The following is an 18,328-nucleotide window of genomic DNA, read 5'->3' on the forward strand; positions in this document are numbered from 1 at the left end:
TATAGTTACTCACTACTTGTTCCAAAAAGTAACTGAGTTAGTAACTGAATTACTTTATAATAAAAGTAACTCGTTACCAGGGAAAGTAACTATTTGCGTTACTGTATAAAAAAAAAAAAAAGTTGCTATATCAGAGAATTTTTTTTTTTTTTTTTTTTTTTGCAGTTTTCAAAAGTCAGTTGAAATGAGTAGAACAGACAGGTATTCGTTAACGGCATTGTAACGATGGGAAAAGTAATTAGTTAGATTACCCTGTTACTGAAAAAATAACGTCGTTACCTAACGCAGTTCTTTTAAACGTCAAACACTGATCCTAACACCCCGCGAATATTTGATTGTGAGAGTGGCATCGAAGCAGGCTCCTTCAATCTAAGCATCAAAAATTTGACTATTTGGGATCATCCTAACTGAGAGGACTTGCGTGGTTTATAACTCTGGTAGTCTAAGTTACCTGAGAGTCTTCTGGAGAACGGCCCAGCAGTCTTTCACCTCGCTCTGCTTCTGTGCGACACGGGCTGCCAGCGATGGATGCAGGTTGGAGAGCTGGGAAACACTCACATCCAGCATCTGAGACCACACAGAACAACAGGAAAACAAACACGGGCGTCAGGCTGGTGTTGGACACAGGTTTAGGGTCAGTGTGTGTTCACAGCACAGCTCGTGGCTCCTCGTGTGACTATAATGGGATGTGAATTTTGGATCGCGCACCATGATTTGACTGGCAATGTCCCGAATTTCCCCGTCTCTGGCGTTTTCCACTCCGTTGCTTGGTGAGAGGCTTTTTTTCTGGATGAGAAGTTAAAAAAGGAGAGCAAACCGTAAATAACATTCTTAGATTACATCAGCATGTCAACATACAGACAGAGTCGGGTTATATTTGTATCAAAGGACAGGTTGAAGCGAGATGGCACAGAAACTAGGTTTCCACGAACAGATATAGCTCAACGAAGGAAAATGATTACCATGTTGTTGATGGAACAGACGATGTTATCGGCCTGCTGGTAGAAGGACGAGACTTCGAGGGCGAGCTGAAGATTCTCCTGATATTCCTTCAAGTGCGACTGAGCCTTCAGCCACCTAGGTAGTTGACAAATAATAATAAAAAAATATATAATAAATAAAAAAAATTATAATAATAATGTAGGAAATAATCAAATTAAAGTTATTTGCATAATTATTATTATGTATTCATATAATTATTGATTATAATTTTAATTACTAATATAGTAATTATAATAAAAAGTGTTATTATTAGCTTTGAATATTATTTGAATATTTATGCATTTATTTATATAATAACAAAAAATGATAATGTCTCTCTGTGTATACATATTACATAAATAACTTTAATTAATATATAAGTATTCATATAATTATTCAAATGATATTAAATTGCTACTGGTGGTTATCATTATTGTTATTATTGTTATATGTATCATTATAGTAAATGGTAATTGTGCATATTTGTATATATTTTTTACACAATACATTTATATAAGTCAATATAATATACAGTATATTGCAAACATTAGAATTATTGTAATATATAATTATAAAATCAAATAATTTATATGCATGTTATATTTTATAGTAATAAATGATGATTGTGTGTGTGTGTGTTATTCTAAAATATTCTGTATACAAATATTCGTGTGTATAATTTATTCTATTTTATAGTTATAATATATATATATTAAGCCATAGATCTTTGGTTGGACAGCTGAGATGTGGGATCTTGCCTTTAGCCATTGAGGTTGGTCGATTCAAAAATACTCCAGAGGAAAACAGATTGTGTGTGCTGTGTGATCTTGGTGAAGTGGAAAATGAATCTCATTTCCTTTCGTATTGTACACATTATGATGATCTAAGGGAATCTTTGTTTCTGGAAGTTACACGACAAATTTCTGAAATATTTTGGTATGCTGATGATCAAAAATGATTGTGCTTGTTTAACTATGATGTGTTTAAGTTTGCAAACTTTGTTTCAAAGGCTTGGAAAAGAAGGCAAGCCAGTTTATTTAATTAGATTTAATTTTGTTCTGTGTAGGATTATGTGTTTATATGGGTGATTATGTGAATAAATGAGAATACATGTGTATAGGATTACATACATGCATGAATTTGAATACATATGTACTATTATTATTATTGATTCTATTAGTATTATTTGGGGAGCAATGTATTCTATGTACTTTGGATCTGTCTATTGGGTACATCTATCTTGTATATTAATCCTCTTACTTATGATTATTAATGTTGGTGTCTTGTAAGTCCATGCGGGTTGGGCGTAATTATATGCATGACACAATAATAAAACCTCATTCATTCATTCATTCATATATAATTTGCATATTATCAAACAAAAAATTATAAAAGAAATAATACTTTTTTTATGTATTTTTATTATTATTATCAGTATGTGCACTAACATTTTGTTGATGTGTTTCCTGCGGGTTGAGATGGTCTTTCCTTCAGTCTTCCCCTGTTTTTCCAGTCTGAGGGCCATATGATTGATCTCCTCGTGAAGATTATGATATAGCTGCTCATCCTGAAAGAAGAAAGTCACACATACAAGATTTCCTGAGCTCGATTGATCTTACATTTAACCAAAGCCCATTTTAACCAGGTGCTTGGACCGCATTTTTCACTCATTTCCCCAACCCTGGAAGTACAACTGGCTGTTCAATTGGCTTTGAGATGCTAAAGAATCAGTGACATCTGTGAGTAAGTACAATGAATGACGGCCTGTATGTGCGTAAGCGGAAGGTCTCGGCCTCTAAGACTGCACTTTAAATCAGAAGCACTTGCTCACACTTGCTTACTGGACGATATTCTCTCTCAAAAAAAAATCCAACTGTTTTCCTGTAGTGATAATCGAGGCCTGCTGAGAATTTAGCAGCAATTTCTGTGTCTGTTGTCTAGAATCACCCACCTGCTTCAAATCCAGTATCTTCCTGGTAAGCTGCATCTTGTCAGTGTTTTCCCCAAGGATGTTGGCCAGTGATTGTTCTTGCTCCTGCTGACACATATAAAAGCTTTACAGCTCTGAATTGTTGTAGCTCAGCGATTGTTTTCTTTGAATACAGCTACTGTTGTTCTAAATGAGCCTGGCTACCATGGTGAGATGTAAGCAGACTTGATAATTAACACCTCGGCTTCTTGGACACGTAGCAAACCATGCAAAGGATGAAAAAATGGCAGAAAAGAACGAATAATATGGCCAAAAATCAATATATTTAAATATTTGCATGAGTCATTTTATGTTGTCTTGCAAACTACACATTTTATAAAGAAAGTATGTTTCAGAACATAAATACTAAAATAAATGTCATAAAATTTCATTGTAATGTCATTTATTTTATTTATTCTTTAAAATATTTATAATACACATCTATATATAGTATATACATATTTAGAGTTTATACAAACACATGCATATATATATATATATAGTATTAATACTACATCATAGTAGCATTTGTTTTGCTGCCTTAAATTAAGGCTAATTTGAAAATGTAAATGTTAAGAAATTGTAGAATTAGTATTACATTTTTTTTTTTTTTAAATGAAAGGAATTACAAAAAAAGCTCAAAAGTAAAGCATCTGGATGCACAAAAAAAAAATATGTAGAATGTGAATTTTACTGAAAATGTGTTTTTGTCATGAAAATGTCACAGTGCAAAAATAATAATATGAAAAATTGTAATGAGCCTAAGACTAAGCTTAATTTTCTGGCAGTGTCTTTTCACTGTGGATTGAAACATGACCATGGGAGGTTTTGTGAGGTTCATCCTAACACACAATCACCACTAATATCCATTAATATGATCGATTTAGGACAAAACCCATAACCAACCCCATCAAAAGGCTCTTTTAATTAGTATAACTAGGTTTAGTGGTGTGTTTAACCTTCTCTTTAAGCCACGCCTCCAGACGGTCCACCTTCTTATTAAACTCCTGGAGAGTCTTTGCCCCGCCCATCGCCTTGATTTGATTGGCTGCCGTCTGTTTGAGCGCGTTCCATTGGTCGCGGATCTGAGCCAGCTGTTTCTTCACCAGGTCAGACGTCGGGTTAAGCTTGCACATTAATTGCTCTCCCATCTGCACAAACATTCAGCAGCGCTACATGAGCAACAAAAGACCTACGGCCCACTAAAACAACAGCTTAATCATATCAGCGCACTTGAAATCCGGCCAAGTCCTCGTTCTCCGTGTCTCAGGCTAACAGGAGATCCGGTTTTGCAACCCGCTTGGGATGTATGTCAGGAGAGGTTAATTATTTGCAATGTACTATTTCAACATGAAGGGAAAAAGGACAAATTTAGCATCTGTGCTGGGAAAAGAAAAACATGGGGTGACTCGATATTTTGTGTGATTTTGGACGTCTCGCAGAATGCTTTCTGAGGCTCTGCAGGTCTCGTCAAAACTGAGCTGTTAAAATTGTGTTTTGACAAGTCGGCATTAAAAAGAAGTTATGATTGTTACCATAACAATTTGTAAATGTTTTGCCGTTTATTTGCAGAAGGGAGAACTTCTTTTGTTGATGTTGGCCGAGAGACCTGTTGAAACCTGAGGATGATTCATCAATCTTTGAGTCTCCTAATGAAGACGGTTTGTCCTCACCTGGTTGAGTTGTATGAAGGTGTTCTCGAAGTCCTTCAAATCTCTCTGGAGGGTTTGAGAGAGTTCCTCCCAGTCGGTCAGAGGACATCTGTGGACGTTACTGGCGTCCCTCAGGTCTCGTAACTTCACTCGGATCCATGTCTCTGCCTGCGGGACACACACATATCACGCTTACTTCAAACTCAAGATCCTTACTTTCCAACTGTAGTGAAACCTTTTAAGCAGCTGATTTAGAACACAAAAGTGACAGTTACATAATGTTCTACTTCAGTGATGTTCTTCTGAACATTCTATTCAACAAAGAATCTTGCTACTTATTTAGAACTTTAGTCTTGTTCTCATTACAAACATGCAAACATTCCTAAAACCAAGAGAGATGTGCTTGAGAAGCAAATTAACTTAATTTTACAGAAAACAAGAACACTGTTTAACACACAGTTATTAATTACCAAGCATTTCTAATGAAAAACAAGAAAATCCTGAGTAAAAAAAATAAAAATAAAAATCAGTGTGGACGTAAATGCATCACAAAAAATATAAAGTAGCAAAACTGTTTTCAACATTAATGATAATCATAAGAAATGTTTCTTGAGCAGCAAATCAGCATATTTGAATGATTTCTGAAGGATTAGCATCTGTAAATCATTATATTACTGACACTGAAGACTAGAGTAATGATGCTGAAAAATGCAGCTTTGCATCACAGGAATAAATTACATCTTAAAATATATATATAAAAATAGTGTGCATTAAATTCACAATATTATTGTTTTTACTGTATTTTTGATCAAATAAATGCATTCTTGGTGAACAAAAGATCCATCAAAAATCAACAAAAACTGCTAGTGCATAATGCATCCTTGAATCAAAACACATTTACTTATGAAACAAAATATGATGAATAATGAAGAAAAATTATGAATATTAATTAGATACAAAGTCTTGTTTTTTGTTATTCTGTTAGTTTATGCTTAAAACAAGAAAACGTATTCACCAAAGGGGTAAAATAAGATTAAAAAAAAATTCTTGTCCCACTGACAGACGTATATTCTGAATATAAGAAAAAAACCTGAATAAATGTATCTTGGTTTAAGATATTTTAGATATTTGTGATGTAAAACGAAACAAAATTACTAATTACTAGATAAACAAATAAATAGATATATAAATAATGTATCTAACTAAAATAGTGAATATCAATAAATGCAATAAACACTACATAATAACATGCAATAAATAAAATACAATAAAATATTTACTTCTTTACTGGTTGAAGAGAATATTCCTACTTCTAATAAATATAACTAAAGAAAACTGCTCAAAACAAATGGCAACTCTACAAAATGACCAATTTCTGAACAATTCAGGCTGAATCACATCACAGAGGATCCTTTTTTGTTTTTTCTTTGCATTTTATTGTTAATGCTTGAAACATGAACACATGTTGAGACACTTAAGGCCCATTTTACGCTCGCTTAGCTTTCTAAAGCAGCCCATGTGCGAAGTTACAGTCGCTGTCTATTATTTCACGCCGGGGAAAGTGAAGTTCCTCTGTGACTTTTGTTTTTGAAGTAAATAGCGATTACTTGTGTCTGGACTTACAGAAACATCATCGGGAGATTGCTCAGCGTTTCTCAGATATCACGCTATGAGCAGTGAAGGTTTCTTTTGGCTGGAGCTCACAGATTGTTGCGTAAGGTTTTGAAAGCACCATTTCTGGCCATGTTTGCACTGTGTGAACAGAAACCAGCTGGCCGAGTCCAGATAGGTCCTGGACATGTTTATTTGGTATGAACACAATGTATGACCACTGGCGGTCTTCAAAAAGCCCACCCACATCAGCACAAACCAAAGGATTGTTAACTGAAGTTGTCGTTTCTGTAAGACTAAACGCATGTGATCTCCAAAGCCAATAAAACCAACATATCGCACTAAATGTAAGGAGACAGCTTAGGATATTTATTAATGCTGCTGGCTACAGAAACCATCTCTACTGCTATTGGGCATATTAAAATATTAAACCTCGCCTCATAATTCATCCCAGACAGACATGACTGTTTCATTGATTGAGATGTTTGTTATTATTTGTATTTTCCCTATATTTTAAGAAAGGTACAAGGCATTTTCAACCCCCATTAACTTAAAAACCTTTTAAGATTAAGTAAAAGGCATTTCAAAACTAATGTTTTGGATATGGATATTATTAGAGTTTTTATTTATATTATGAATTAGTTCCTATTTTTATATATTAATATAATATATAATATTTAAGAAAAAAATTAATTTTAATTTTGTCATATTTTATAGTTTTTTATTTTATATACCTTTATACCAATTTTTACTTCCATTTTAGTTATTTTAGTTCATCAAATTAAAATATTTCTATTCAGTTTTTATTTTAATATTTTATTTTTTATTATTTTGCATTTGAATTTCCATTTTATCTTAAATGTAGTTAGTTTTAGCAATTAATATATTTTTTTTTCTATTGTCAATATAGTTTTTCAATTAATTTTTACTTCCATTTTAGCTATATTTGTACATCAAGTTAAACTAACGTAAAATATTTTGAATCAAGTTTTATTTTTATCTTTTAAGTTTAAATTGCAGTTGGTTATTTTGATGGTTATTTTTTCTCTTTAAAAAAAATAAAATTATATATATATATATATATATATATATATATATATATATATATATATATACACACACACACACACACATACATATACAATTTTATTTCATTTTTATTTTATTTTAATGCATCAAGTTACACTAAATTAAAGTGAGTAATCTTGCCAAAAAATATTTGATGAAATGAAAATAAAAAAATCATATCATTTTTATCATGGTCTCAAGAGTTTCAGTATAAATCCAAATCTTTCTCTCACCAGAAACACACAGATACACATCACAAGTGGACAAGAAAAACAAACCTGCCACGATGTTTGGCAAGATCTCACAGTGCAGATAAAAAATAATATGATGTCACTTCTAATAAAAGATTAGCCATTATTTTTAATGGTTTCCCACAGGCTCCAAAGTATTTTAATATTTGCAGCCTGTGTAAACAACAACTCTATTGCCTCATTTCTACCCCACCGTGACGAGAAACCCATGACTTCATACTTTGTTTCCTCCGCTTCCCATTAAAACAATAGTCCATTTTAAAAAAAAATCTCATTCTGTAAATCATAACAAAGTTTTTGGTGAAATGAACTATAGACGGTTTTCCAGCTTCACCTTTTTTTTGAGTAAATTAGCAGAAACTGTATAGTGAAACTGATATCTAATAGGTTATTTAAATGTTAAAATGTTCGATTTAAAGTGAAAACTCTTCCTTATCCCTGAGGTTAGTACGTGTCTTGTTGAGGAGACATGTACTGTTTGATTACTAATTTGAAATACCATTTCACCTGAGAACAGGTGGAAAATATCCTACAGACATACATCAGGTTTGGGGTCAGTAAGATTTTTATTTAATTTTTTAAAGAAGACTCTTCTGCTCACCAAGTCTGCATTTATTTGATCAAAAATGCAGTAAAATCAGTAAAAATTTAAAATATTATTACCATTTAAAATAACAGTTTTCTATTTCAATATATTTTAAAATGTAATTTATTCCTGTCGTGCAAAGCTACATTTTCTAAAAGCTAAAAAGCTAAAAATCCTTCAGAAATCATGTAGATTTGCTGCTCGAGAAACATTTCTGATTATTATGATTTTTTGGGGATATAGAAAGATCAAAAGAACAGAATTTATTTGAAATAGAAATCCTTTGCAACATTATAAATGTCTTTACCATCACTTTAAATGCAATTTAATGCAGCCTTGCTAAATATATGTTTTAATAAAAAAAATTTAAAAAGGTAATCTTTTGGACAGGCTCACATTTTCTTATAAAAAAAAATCTCAATTCTTTTAATTATCAAAGTTATAGAATTAACACATTTTTATATGAATCCCAGAAGGGTTTTATGGGGCACTGCTCAAGAGCACAGGAGGATGTGTTGACTTAACTAATTCACCTTTCTGAAACGCAAGCCAATTTCCACATCCTTGACTCTATAATGCTACACTAACACAGATTCATCAATGCTATCAGTCAACTGAATCACACGTAAGAGTTGGAGGCTTTGCCCAACACGAAGATTCATCCAAAGGCCATTTCCTAAACGAATGGCAGCGTTTCTGCAGCCTATTAACATTAACGACGTGTTACTGTTCCTGACGCTCGTCTGTCATCTAAAGCACTGCGCTGCCCGCTTCACTTCAGCTCAGTAGATCTGACGGGTCACACGGGCTTCTGAGAGCAGCAGCTGCATCCCGAAGCAAATATCCCTGAAAAATGTCCTCGTATGTCAGCGTGAGCGTGGCGATGAGATAACGCGAGCGCTCGAGCGGCTCGGTTTAGTCTCAGAAGGCCAGAGGCGTGAATAGACAAAGCCAAACAATGATCTCATCCCAAAATAATTGCTTCTCTTGTGGCTGTTCCCTTCCCTCCCACTCCCCAGTGCTGCCCGCTCTCCAACTCCAGACACAAAGAGCGGAAGAAAAGAAACTGAGGGGTTTGAACGGGGTCAGAAGGACTTTACAACTTCATCTGCACTGCGCAATGCAACCACTCAACCCATTCAGTTTAGCTGGAAGAAATCTAAAGTGACCAAACACAAGTCCACAGAGGTCCACAAAGACAATGTTGTTTCCACATATTAAAACAAAGACTGAATTTCAGCTATGAAGTTGAAGCAGATTGAATGAATATTTCCAGTATTTAATTCACCCCAAAAATCAAGAGGAATTAAATAAGAAATGTTGCATAAAGTAAATGAAGCTAGCTTTTTATTTTTGGCATTTTTACATAATTTTCCCTCCAATGAAGTAAATAAATATATGTATTTATATAATCACAAATTATAATTAAATAGTTGGTTGTACTTAATTACTAATTTATGTTTAAAATAATATTTTCAGTATTTTGTATTGTTAAAAATAAATTATTACATTATAAAAACAAAATATGTAAATGGGCTTTTAAAAAAAAAAATTTTCTTTATGCACAAATACATTTTCACACCATTTTGCCTTTAATATATGTATTTTTGTAAAATGTTACAGAAAGTAATGATGTTATTTAAATGGTATTTTAAATATATTATATATTAATATATACCCAAAAAGAAATAAAAATACAAGATTTAATAACATTACCCTTCAATTTTCTTTTCACATTTTTTTAAAAAAAATAAACAGCAAAATGCATAATCAAATTAAACAATACATATAATGCTATATATATATATATATATATATATATATATATATATATATATATATATATATATATATATATATATATATATATTTTTTTTTTTTTTTTTTTTTATATTCTTTTTAAATATTGGTTTAAATACATTTTTTTTTTTTTTATTCATGTCTCAAATCCAAAAAGTTAAATTTGTGACACTGAGCGTGTTGTTGGCATACTGTTTTTTTGCCTCATTTTAAGCAAATATCTTGCATGACTTGAATGCCATAAAATCATCTGCCAAATGCATAAAATCCAAATGAATAACATATAAAACGGTGCTGCTGAATTGTATTTTTTTTTTTTCGTTCAGTGAACTATTCTTTCAAAGCCATCTCTATTGATTTTCCCTGATCATACCTGAGTGATTTCCTTATTGAAGATGGCGTTCTGATGAGTAAAACTGAGCTCATTTTGCACCGATGAGACTTTAGAAACCAAGCACACGTCCTTGTGCTCGCAGGACAGACGCTCCACCACATCCTTTCCTGCTTGGGTTTTGAGTATCTGGGTCTGTGTGGAAAAAAAGAAAAGAAATGATCACTCATTCATGGGGAAAACTGGTAATATATACAAGCTAAAACATCTGAACACCGTGCTGGTGGGCTGAAAAGCTTGTGTGACGTCATTGTGAGTTTATATTGAGAGCAAGACATTTACAGAATGGAAGAGCTGCAAAACAAGTCCGGGCAAGAAACAAGGTCATTTCAGATCACTGGAACACGGGATCACAAAGTCAAATCCCACCGTGATCACGTCATCGATGACTACGAGTGAGAAAGAGCAGCTCATCGGCACCATTCATGCTTAAACATGTGACAAATCAACCACAACAACACACTGAATAAGAAAGGAATCAGAAAACACATTGCTGGCTTGTGGCACCTTCAGAATGAACAAAAATGCCACACAAATTCAAGTTGATGAGGCAAAAAATGCTGCAGCACCATTTAGCTAAATCTATTCCTGTTGTCACGATTAAACTGAAAGGTGTAAATGAATTTAAAGTGTCAATACATGGCTTAAGATTGCATCAGGTTGCTAATTTTATACCTGGTGCAAGACTAACATTATGAATTAGCATGTTTGAGTGTGTAGCCAGATATATGTACAGTAACAGTGATGATAGTGGCAGTGTGTAAATGGTCCATTTTAACAGATAACAACACTGTTTACAACACAGAAATCCATTGCAAACTCGTGCCAGACAGTCGTATATAGCCAAAAGGCACCGTCAGCACATCCAGTGATGATAATGGATGCTGAGGACACATTTAAAGTGCTCAAAACATTTGACAAACTCAATGAAGTCAGGAAACATCTGTGCCGATGGTGGGAAAGGGCGGCCCATTACATCAACACATCATCACAATCATAAATAAAAGATGAGATCACATGTTTGTACTGCAAAACCATTACACTGCAAAAAAAAAATCATCTTGTTTTCCTCTATTAATCATCCTTTAAGAAAGATACATTTACTTGAGATGGCAATGCATCCATTTGTTTATTCTTAGTATAGCTTAATAGTTATTAAATATATGTAATGGTTATTATAGTTAACTAAAACCACAAAAAATAAATCATAAAATGGTCCTTGAACTAAAAAGAATGTTAACTCAAATAAAATAAAATATAACAATTATTTCTCATTTTCACTAAGTATCTTGTAAATGTGCATGTGCTAAAATAACTTCGCTACTACAGCGGTAATACAAATTAATAATACCTATAAACATATAAACACGAAAAAATTAGAAATTAAAACAAAATGAAAACACTAAAATTTAAAACTACATTAACTCAGTGTTAAAAAATAGCATAACATATAATAAGTACATTATATTGTTTTTGTTATTTTTATTAATTATAGAATATAGTATTTTCTATATAATTTGTTTATAAATAAATGTATTCTTAACTATATAATAATTGTTTTATATATATATATTTATATATATATATATATATATATATATATTAAATTTTTTATTATATTTATATATTACAGTATATTTTTCAATTTATTATCTTTTAAGTATAAATTATAAATCAAAAACAAATTTAATTAAAAAGTTAATTCAAACCATTTATTCAAAAAAAAAATTTTTTTTATTATTTTGTGACACTTAATGTTTTTCCATGTTGACTTTTCTTGTTTTATGTAAACCAAAAAATGGTTTATATACTCTGAAATTACAAGACAACCCAATTTGTCAATGTTTGAAGGAAAATACACTTAATTAAATAAACATCACAAAGCAATTCTGTTTCATTTCAGTCATTTTATGGCCATTAAAGACACTATGACTGAAAATCAAGATGAAAAACAGTGAGAAAGAAATGATTTTGCAGTGTGTAAATCTATCATATGCTGAGGTACTCCATCACTCAGTGTGGATTGGCGTGTCCCGTCTGTGTCCAGTGATTCCGAGTGTCATCCCATCCTGTATGAGCTCATGTTTTCCACACCATTCCCGATCCGCTCGGCCTGGTCACAGATGACACAAGCCTTGGCCCTCAGGCAGGCAACCGGTTTGTTTTGAGTGCTGATTTCCCTTAATGTTGCGAGTAAACATTTATTTCACAGGCATCATGCCTCACAAACAACAGGGCTGTGCGCAGAGCAGGTGGCCATCGTTTCATTAGAGGGCGGTCCGCTTTTTAAAGGCCTCCACTCACATTACCCCAAAATGGCTGTAAAAGTTTCACCGCTGCTTTTTCCTCTGCAAAACCCAACTGAACACTTAAAATAATAAGTCGTTTAGGCTTGGCCTGCAGCGCCACTGACATCACTTCCTATATTCCAAGAGCCCATTATCTTATATACATCTGGCTACGGCTGAACACAAACCACTCAAGAGGGAATTCACGGTTAAAATTAAATTCTGCTGCACACAGGTCTGGGGTCAGTCGTGTGTTCGAGGAACAAGAAGTGCAAGATCTGCAAACCGACAGAGCAACAGAGAGACGGTACAGTTACAATAACACTGGCTTACTGTGTAAAAGTCATGTCCTGGAAGTGAAAAACTGATTTTTAACAATAACATAAAATACCTAGGAATGAACTGCCATGGGAATAATTCACAAATGAGAGACGTGGCTGTGTCAATGATGAACTGCCTTTAACTATCATTTTGCATTATTGACACACTGTTTTCCTAATGAATGTTGTTCAGTTGCTTTGATGCAATGTATTTGGTTTAAAGCGCTATATAAATAAAGATGACTTGACTTGACTGTTACCACTCCCATGATGCACTGCAAATCAGGATTATTATAGCTAACGAAAACTATATAAAAAATAAAAAAAAAATCACATTTTCACTTGGTTAGTCTTGATGTACTTCAATTAACAAAAAATTAACAAACAAACAAAAAAAAAAAAAAAATATATATATATATATATATATATATGGTTTAAGGACTAAAATCAGAGATTATAGCACTCTTCGCAGACCTATGGTTACGTCACGGACACTACATCCATTTTTTATACAGTCTGTAATATCGCAAAATCTTGTGCGCTGCTAAAAACCAGGAGAAACAGCTCTGTATTTAAATCAGGCGCGCTGCATCATTCATTTTGTGTTAAAATATTGTTTTATAGTGGACATAAATGTATACTTATTTCATATACACTTCCCTTTAAACATTAAAGTACTTTTCAAGTACCTTCTCGAAAATATGGCTGTTTTCAAGGGTTTTCCAGGACTTACATTTTCTTAAGTCACATTAAAGCACTTTAAGCATCTTATACGAACCCTAGAGTTGTGTACTTGGAATTAAACATGAAATGCATTACATTTTTGTATCTATTAGAGTATTTTCCAAAAGCTTATCATCACACTGTTTTAGAATAAAATGAAACCACAACCACAACAACAAGCATCTGTGTACATGTAAAAGATTTTACATTTAACAAATTTCTTGCTTCAAATATTTATCTCAGAGCTGGTTAGTTTGGTTGATGCTTTAATGAACACTTAAAAAAAACAGTATGGTGAAAAAAAATATGAAAAAAGCAGCTTGCTTTTACATGCTTTTACACATACATTTAAAATCTCAAATCTGAATCTGAATAATTAAAACCATCTTCTTTTTTTTTTCAGTATATCGTCATTAAGATTAACCTGGTAGATCATAAAGTTACCTGTGGAGAAGAAGTGAATTTCTCTTTGTCACCACTGCACTGCTTTTCACCATCTTTACACAGCAACACCTAAACAAAGACATAAACATCGAGCTGTCATGATTTATATTCATTATCTGAGACCGACAATATTGTGGTTTGCTTTTCAAGACCAAAACTGATCATCGGTACTTCTTCGAACAAACTAACACACAGTAAAAACATTCATTAAGAATATTTTTAATGTTTATTTATTAATTTATTCATATATTAATTCATATTAATGCACTTTTATTATATTAAGAACAAAACAAATACTTAGCAATTCTGAAAATCATGTTAATTGCTAAACTTTTCACTGAAACTGACTATATATATCGTAATGAAATAAAGATGAGAAACATAGAAGCATTGTGACTAGTGGAGCCAGACGTTTATATTGGATCGTATAAATACACAGAAGCTTTTCTCCTGCTGACCCATTGACATGAAACAAAAGCCGAGTGAACACATGCAGAATCCTGAAGGTGGATTTGAACAGAATGGAGCCTTTCAGTCGAAGCTCTGACATCATTTGAACTTGAGCAGTGATTCCAGGAAGAGCAGCGTTACATAATAAACACATCATCTGAGCACACGACCGCACTCATCTCCAGCCCTTCCCAGCTCATGCCTATCAGTTCACGAGGCTCGCATGAACTAATATTAAAGCTGAGAGAGTGATGGCATCATCAGTGTATTTGTGGATCAGCGTTTCCATGGCATCTCTTTAAGCTTTTACTAAACAACAGCAACATGTGGTGGATTCTCCAAAAACAAGATTCCTCAATAGCAGGGCATGCCACTTTTATTCCAGTTACATGATGTTACTGTCCTTAGTAGTTTATGTAAGCATGTTTAACTTGATATAGCAATGTTTTAAAGTTTACTGCACTTAAATGAGATTTTACAGGCTATTTACCATTACATTTCAATCTTCATTGGCATGTGTGATGCATTTATAAATGGTATAGGTACAAACATGTAATATATTTTTTCCTAATCATATCAATTTAAACATTTATATTGAAGATTTTTGTTTGTGCATTTAATTAAATTAAATTAATAATAAGCACAGTAAAAATATTAAAAAAAAATTCATTCAAAACATTCATTCTTTCATTATTATATCTATAAAAGCGCTTACTTGTAAAGCATTTTACACACTACATAAATAAAATGAATGCTGATTTCATCATGTATAACAATAACAACCTTTGAATTTGTTTTTTTTACTGATACATTACGTAATATAAAAAAAAAAGGCATTTTTGTTAATAACCTTAATATTCTTTGTATGCCTGCTTTAAAAAGCAATGAAAACTTCACATAAAACAACAAATATTTTTATTAACTTTCATCCTGACTGGATTATTGATTGGACATCAAATTTGTACAAATGAATTCAAATAAGCATGTCTTACCTTGAACTGTGAGCTGGGTTTATTCTCACAGCTGACCCCCACTATTTTAGGCAGCTGCGTGTTGGAGGATGTGATGTTGTTATTGTTATTAATATTCTCTGAGTGTGCTCTTATTTTCTTCAGCTCCAAACCTGGAGTCAGTCTGTCTTTCGCAGCCTCCATTCGGCTGGAGATGGTGATCTTACGGATGGATCTGGACGCAGTGTTCGGTGGCGAGACTGTGTTTCGGTTCTGGTTGTCGTCGGACTTCTCTTCGCGTCGATGTTTCGCCGCAGGTCCACAGTGCCTGTCACGGCCGAGATAAAGACACACCTGTTCATTCAGGTGCCTCAGTTTGCAGTTATCAGAGAACGACCGATTCGGAAGAAAACCATCGGGAAAATCTGAGCACTTTGGCACGGCTGGCGCCGAGAGTTTGGTCCCGATGGTGAACGGCTGGATTTTCCTCACGATGCTCTCCGACATGGTTCTAAATCACAAATTAAAAAGTCCAAGCTATACTCGTTCCTCTCGAATTTAGTTGTCCACCTTCTTGTGCATGTTGAGAATGCACAAGACGCAGCCCAGGATGGCCTCCTTGGACTCCTGGGAACTGATTCGCTCCCAAATGTGGCGCAGGATGGTGCCGAGGTGCCCAGCAGCCGCCGTCAGGCTTCTGCGAAGGAGCTGCGCGGCAGAAGCTGCTAATCTGCTACTGAAGAGACTGACAACCAGAGAGCGCAGCAAGAGGAAAACGGCTGGCATGCTGCCGGAGAGAGAGGGAAGGAGAAGGAGGGGAAGCTTTCGTGAATGAGGGATGAAGTCACCGGACCGGAGTCTCTGTCAGAGCATGTGCAGAGCGCAGGCAGGGGGAAGAGGAGGTTGTAAAGTCTGGCTGTCAAAACTTCCTCTCTGACTGAGAACAGAGGAGCCTGGGGATAAGAGCTGGACGGCGGAGACGGAAGGAGGCCCCTGGGTGACCCTTTCGGTCAGGGTGAGGCAGCGCAAGAACAGAAGCGCTTACCTTTTAGACCAAGTGTAAATATTTATTAAAAGTTGAAGATCGGCATGTTTCGGAATCTTGCCTTCAAGCGGAACATTCCAAAGTTGAAGACGGTTTTCAGATGTTGTCCAGAAAAGATTCTTGGCTTCAATTAAATGCAAAAACATCGGAGGTGTTTATGCTTTCGGCAGCTTCTGATTTCTGGAGTTGCGCTCGCGTCTCTGTCTGCTCTTCAAGTGAACCGCTCCGGACTTTCTCCCTGCGTCTTTGTTCTGGGCCTTGGTAGCAGTTGTTTCGACAGGTTTCGTCCCAATGAAAGTGCACAAGCTAATTTAAGCTCAGGAATGCCATGTGTTTTGAACAAATGTTGGCTTCGTGTCTGACCTTTGACCCCTTGACAGCGTGTGGGGCTGACTGGTCACGTCTGAATAGCAGAGAAAACAACATGATTGAGTGAGAAAGCAGACGTGAAAGTCTGTTGAAGAAGAAAGTTGTGACAAATATTCTAGAACGCCTCAAACTAATATTAAATGGATAGTTCACCCAAAAATTTAAATTACAGAATTTATTCACCCTCAACCCAACCTAGATGTATGACTTTCTTTTTTCAGACGAATAAATATATATATTTAAAATTTTAAGAAAATAGTATTTTTTTTCCCATCAGAATTGCCAATCTGCAATAGCGAGTTTGTATCTCTATTCTGAGAAAATATACAATTAAAAAAAAGTGTGAAATGCTGGAAAAGGTAAATTCCAATATACAAGCTCGCAACTGTGAGAAAAGCCAGAGTTTTAAGAAGTTTATACCCCACTTTTTAACTCAGTTTATCCACTCGCCACATTTGAACTATTTCATTTCTTTATCTCTTTGCATTTTTGGAGAAACATTTGAATACTCCTGAGCTCTCTTTTCTCTTGGGGCAATCAAACTTTCATCCAGATTCGTTTAAGCCTCATTAAACAACCAGGACGTATGTTTTAACACAAATAGTTTAGCATTTCGCCAATATTTCAAGAGTAGGTATATCATTTAGCAGATCCGTCACTCAGCAGCATGCCATATGCTTGCGTCGCTCCTGGTTATGACATGGTTAATGACCGTCGTAAAAGGCTCTGGTTTCACTATGAAGTCATCCACACACAGCCTTTAATGTGTTGCAGCTTGAACATCAGAGATAATTCTATACACGAGGAGGGGCCACAAATGAAATGGGTGGAGTTTAGAAAGTGCTGGACCTTCATTTCACATGATGTCGCAGCTCAAAGCCTGTTCTGATATTTCAAGTCTTAGGCATGACTGTTAAAATTGTACTGCAACATGCCAAAACATATCGGCATATGCACAGACAATAGATTACTGGTTTCATGGAACTTTGGGATGAGATCACTGAAAAAAAAAAGTTAATTTTACACAATTTGGCCAGATATGACTTCAAATGTATGGTTTAAATTTATGTAAAAACATTTTCCTCCCCTCGGTCGTTACAGTAATGACAAAATATCTTGTTCTTATTACTGCAATGCAAAAAAAAACTATGATATGTTGTTTCAGCTGTAAAGGTTTTTTACAGCATGAGTGTTTAATAAATGCTGACTTAAAAATATACATTGCAAATTTTACTGTATTTGAAATCGTGAAAAAGGAAAACGTTAAAATTAAATTCAAACTCAAAAATAAACTCAAATTACTCATAACATTTTTTTTAATAAATCATAAAATAAATAGAAGTTGGGAAATTAAATATACTTAACTGTCATGAACATAAATGCAAAAAGTGTTAATGAAACATTAAAATATAATAAACAATGGTGAAACA

The 18,328-nt window shown here is 34.0% G+C and overlaps 1 protein-coding gene across 1 annotated transcript in view; it reads right to left on the reverse strand.

The window, feature by feature from the left end:
- The window catches only part of LOC113057467 (spectrin alpha chain-like), a 44,277-nt gene extending 27,175 nt beyond the window's left edge, over nt 1-17,102 (reverse strand). Inside the window, exons 1-10 of the mRNA XM_026224900.1 lie at nt 15,527-17,102; nt 14,085-14,153; nt 10,292-10,444; nt 4,624-4,770; nt 3,910-4,101; nt 2,933-3,016; nt 2,430-2,548; nt 963-1,077; nt 709-786; nt 452-567 (exon numbers count right to left, since the gene is read on the reverse strand). Coding sequence (XP_026080685.1) covers nt 452-567; nt 709-786; nt 963-1,077; nt 2,430-2,548; nt 2,933-3,016; nt 3,910-4,101; nt 4,624-4,770; nt 10,292-10,444; nt 14,085-14,153; nt 15,527-15,991 — 1,538 coding nt within the window. The 5' untranslated portion in view covers nt 15,992-17,102. The remainder of the gene's footprint in view (nt 1-451; nt 568-708; nt 787-962; nt 1,078-2,429; nt 2,549-2,932; nt 3,017-3,909; nt 4,102-4,623; nt 4,771-10,291; nt 10,445-14,084; nt 14,154-15,526) is intronic.
- Between the last annotated feature and the right edge of the window lie 1,226 nt (nt 17,103-18,328).

Source organism: Carassius auratus, chromosome 38 (assembly GCF_003368295.1).
Source record: "Carassius auratus strain Wakin chromosome 38, ASM336829v1, whole genome shotgun sequence".
In the NCBI taxonomy this organism is placed as follows: Eukaryota; Metazoa; Chordata; class Actinopteri; order Cypriniformes; family Cyprinidae; genus Carassius; species Carassius auratus.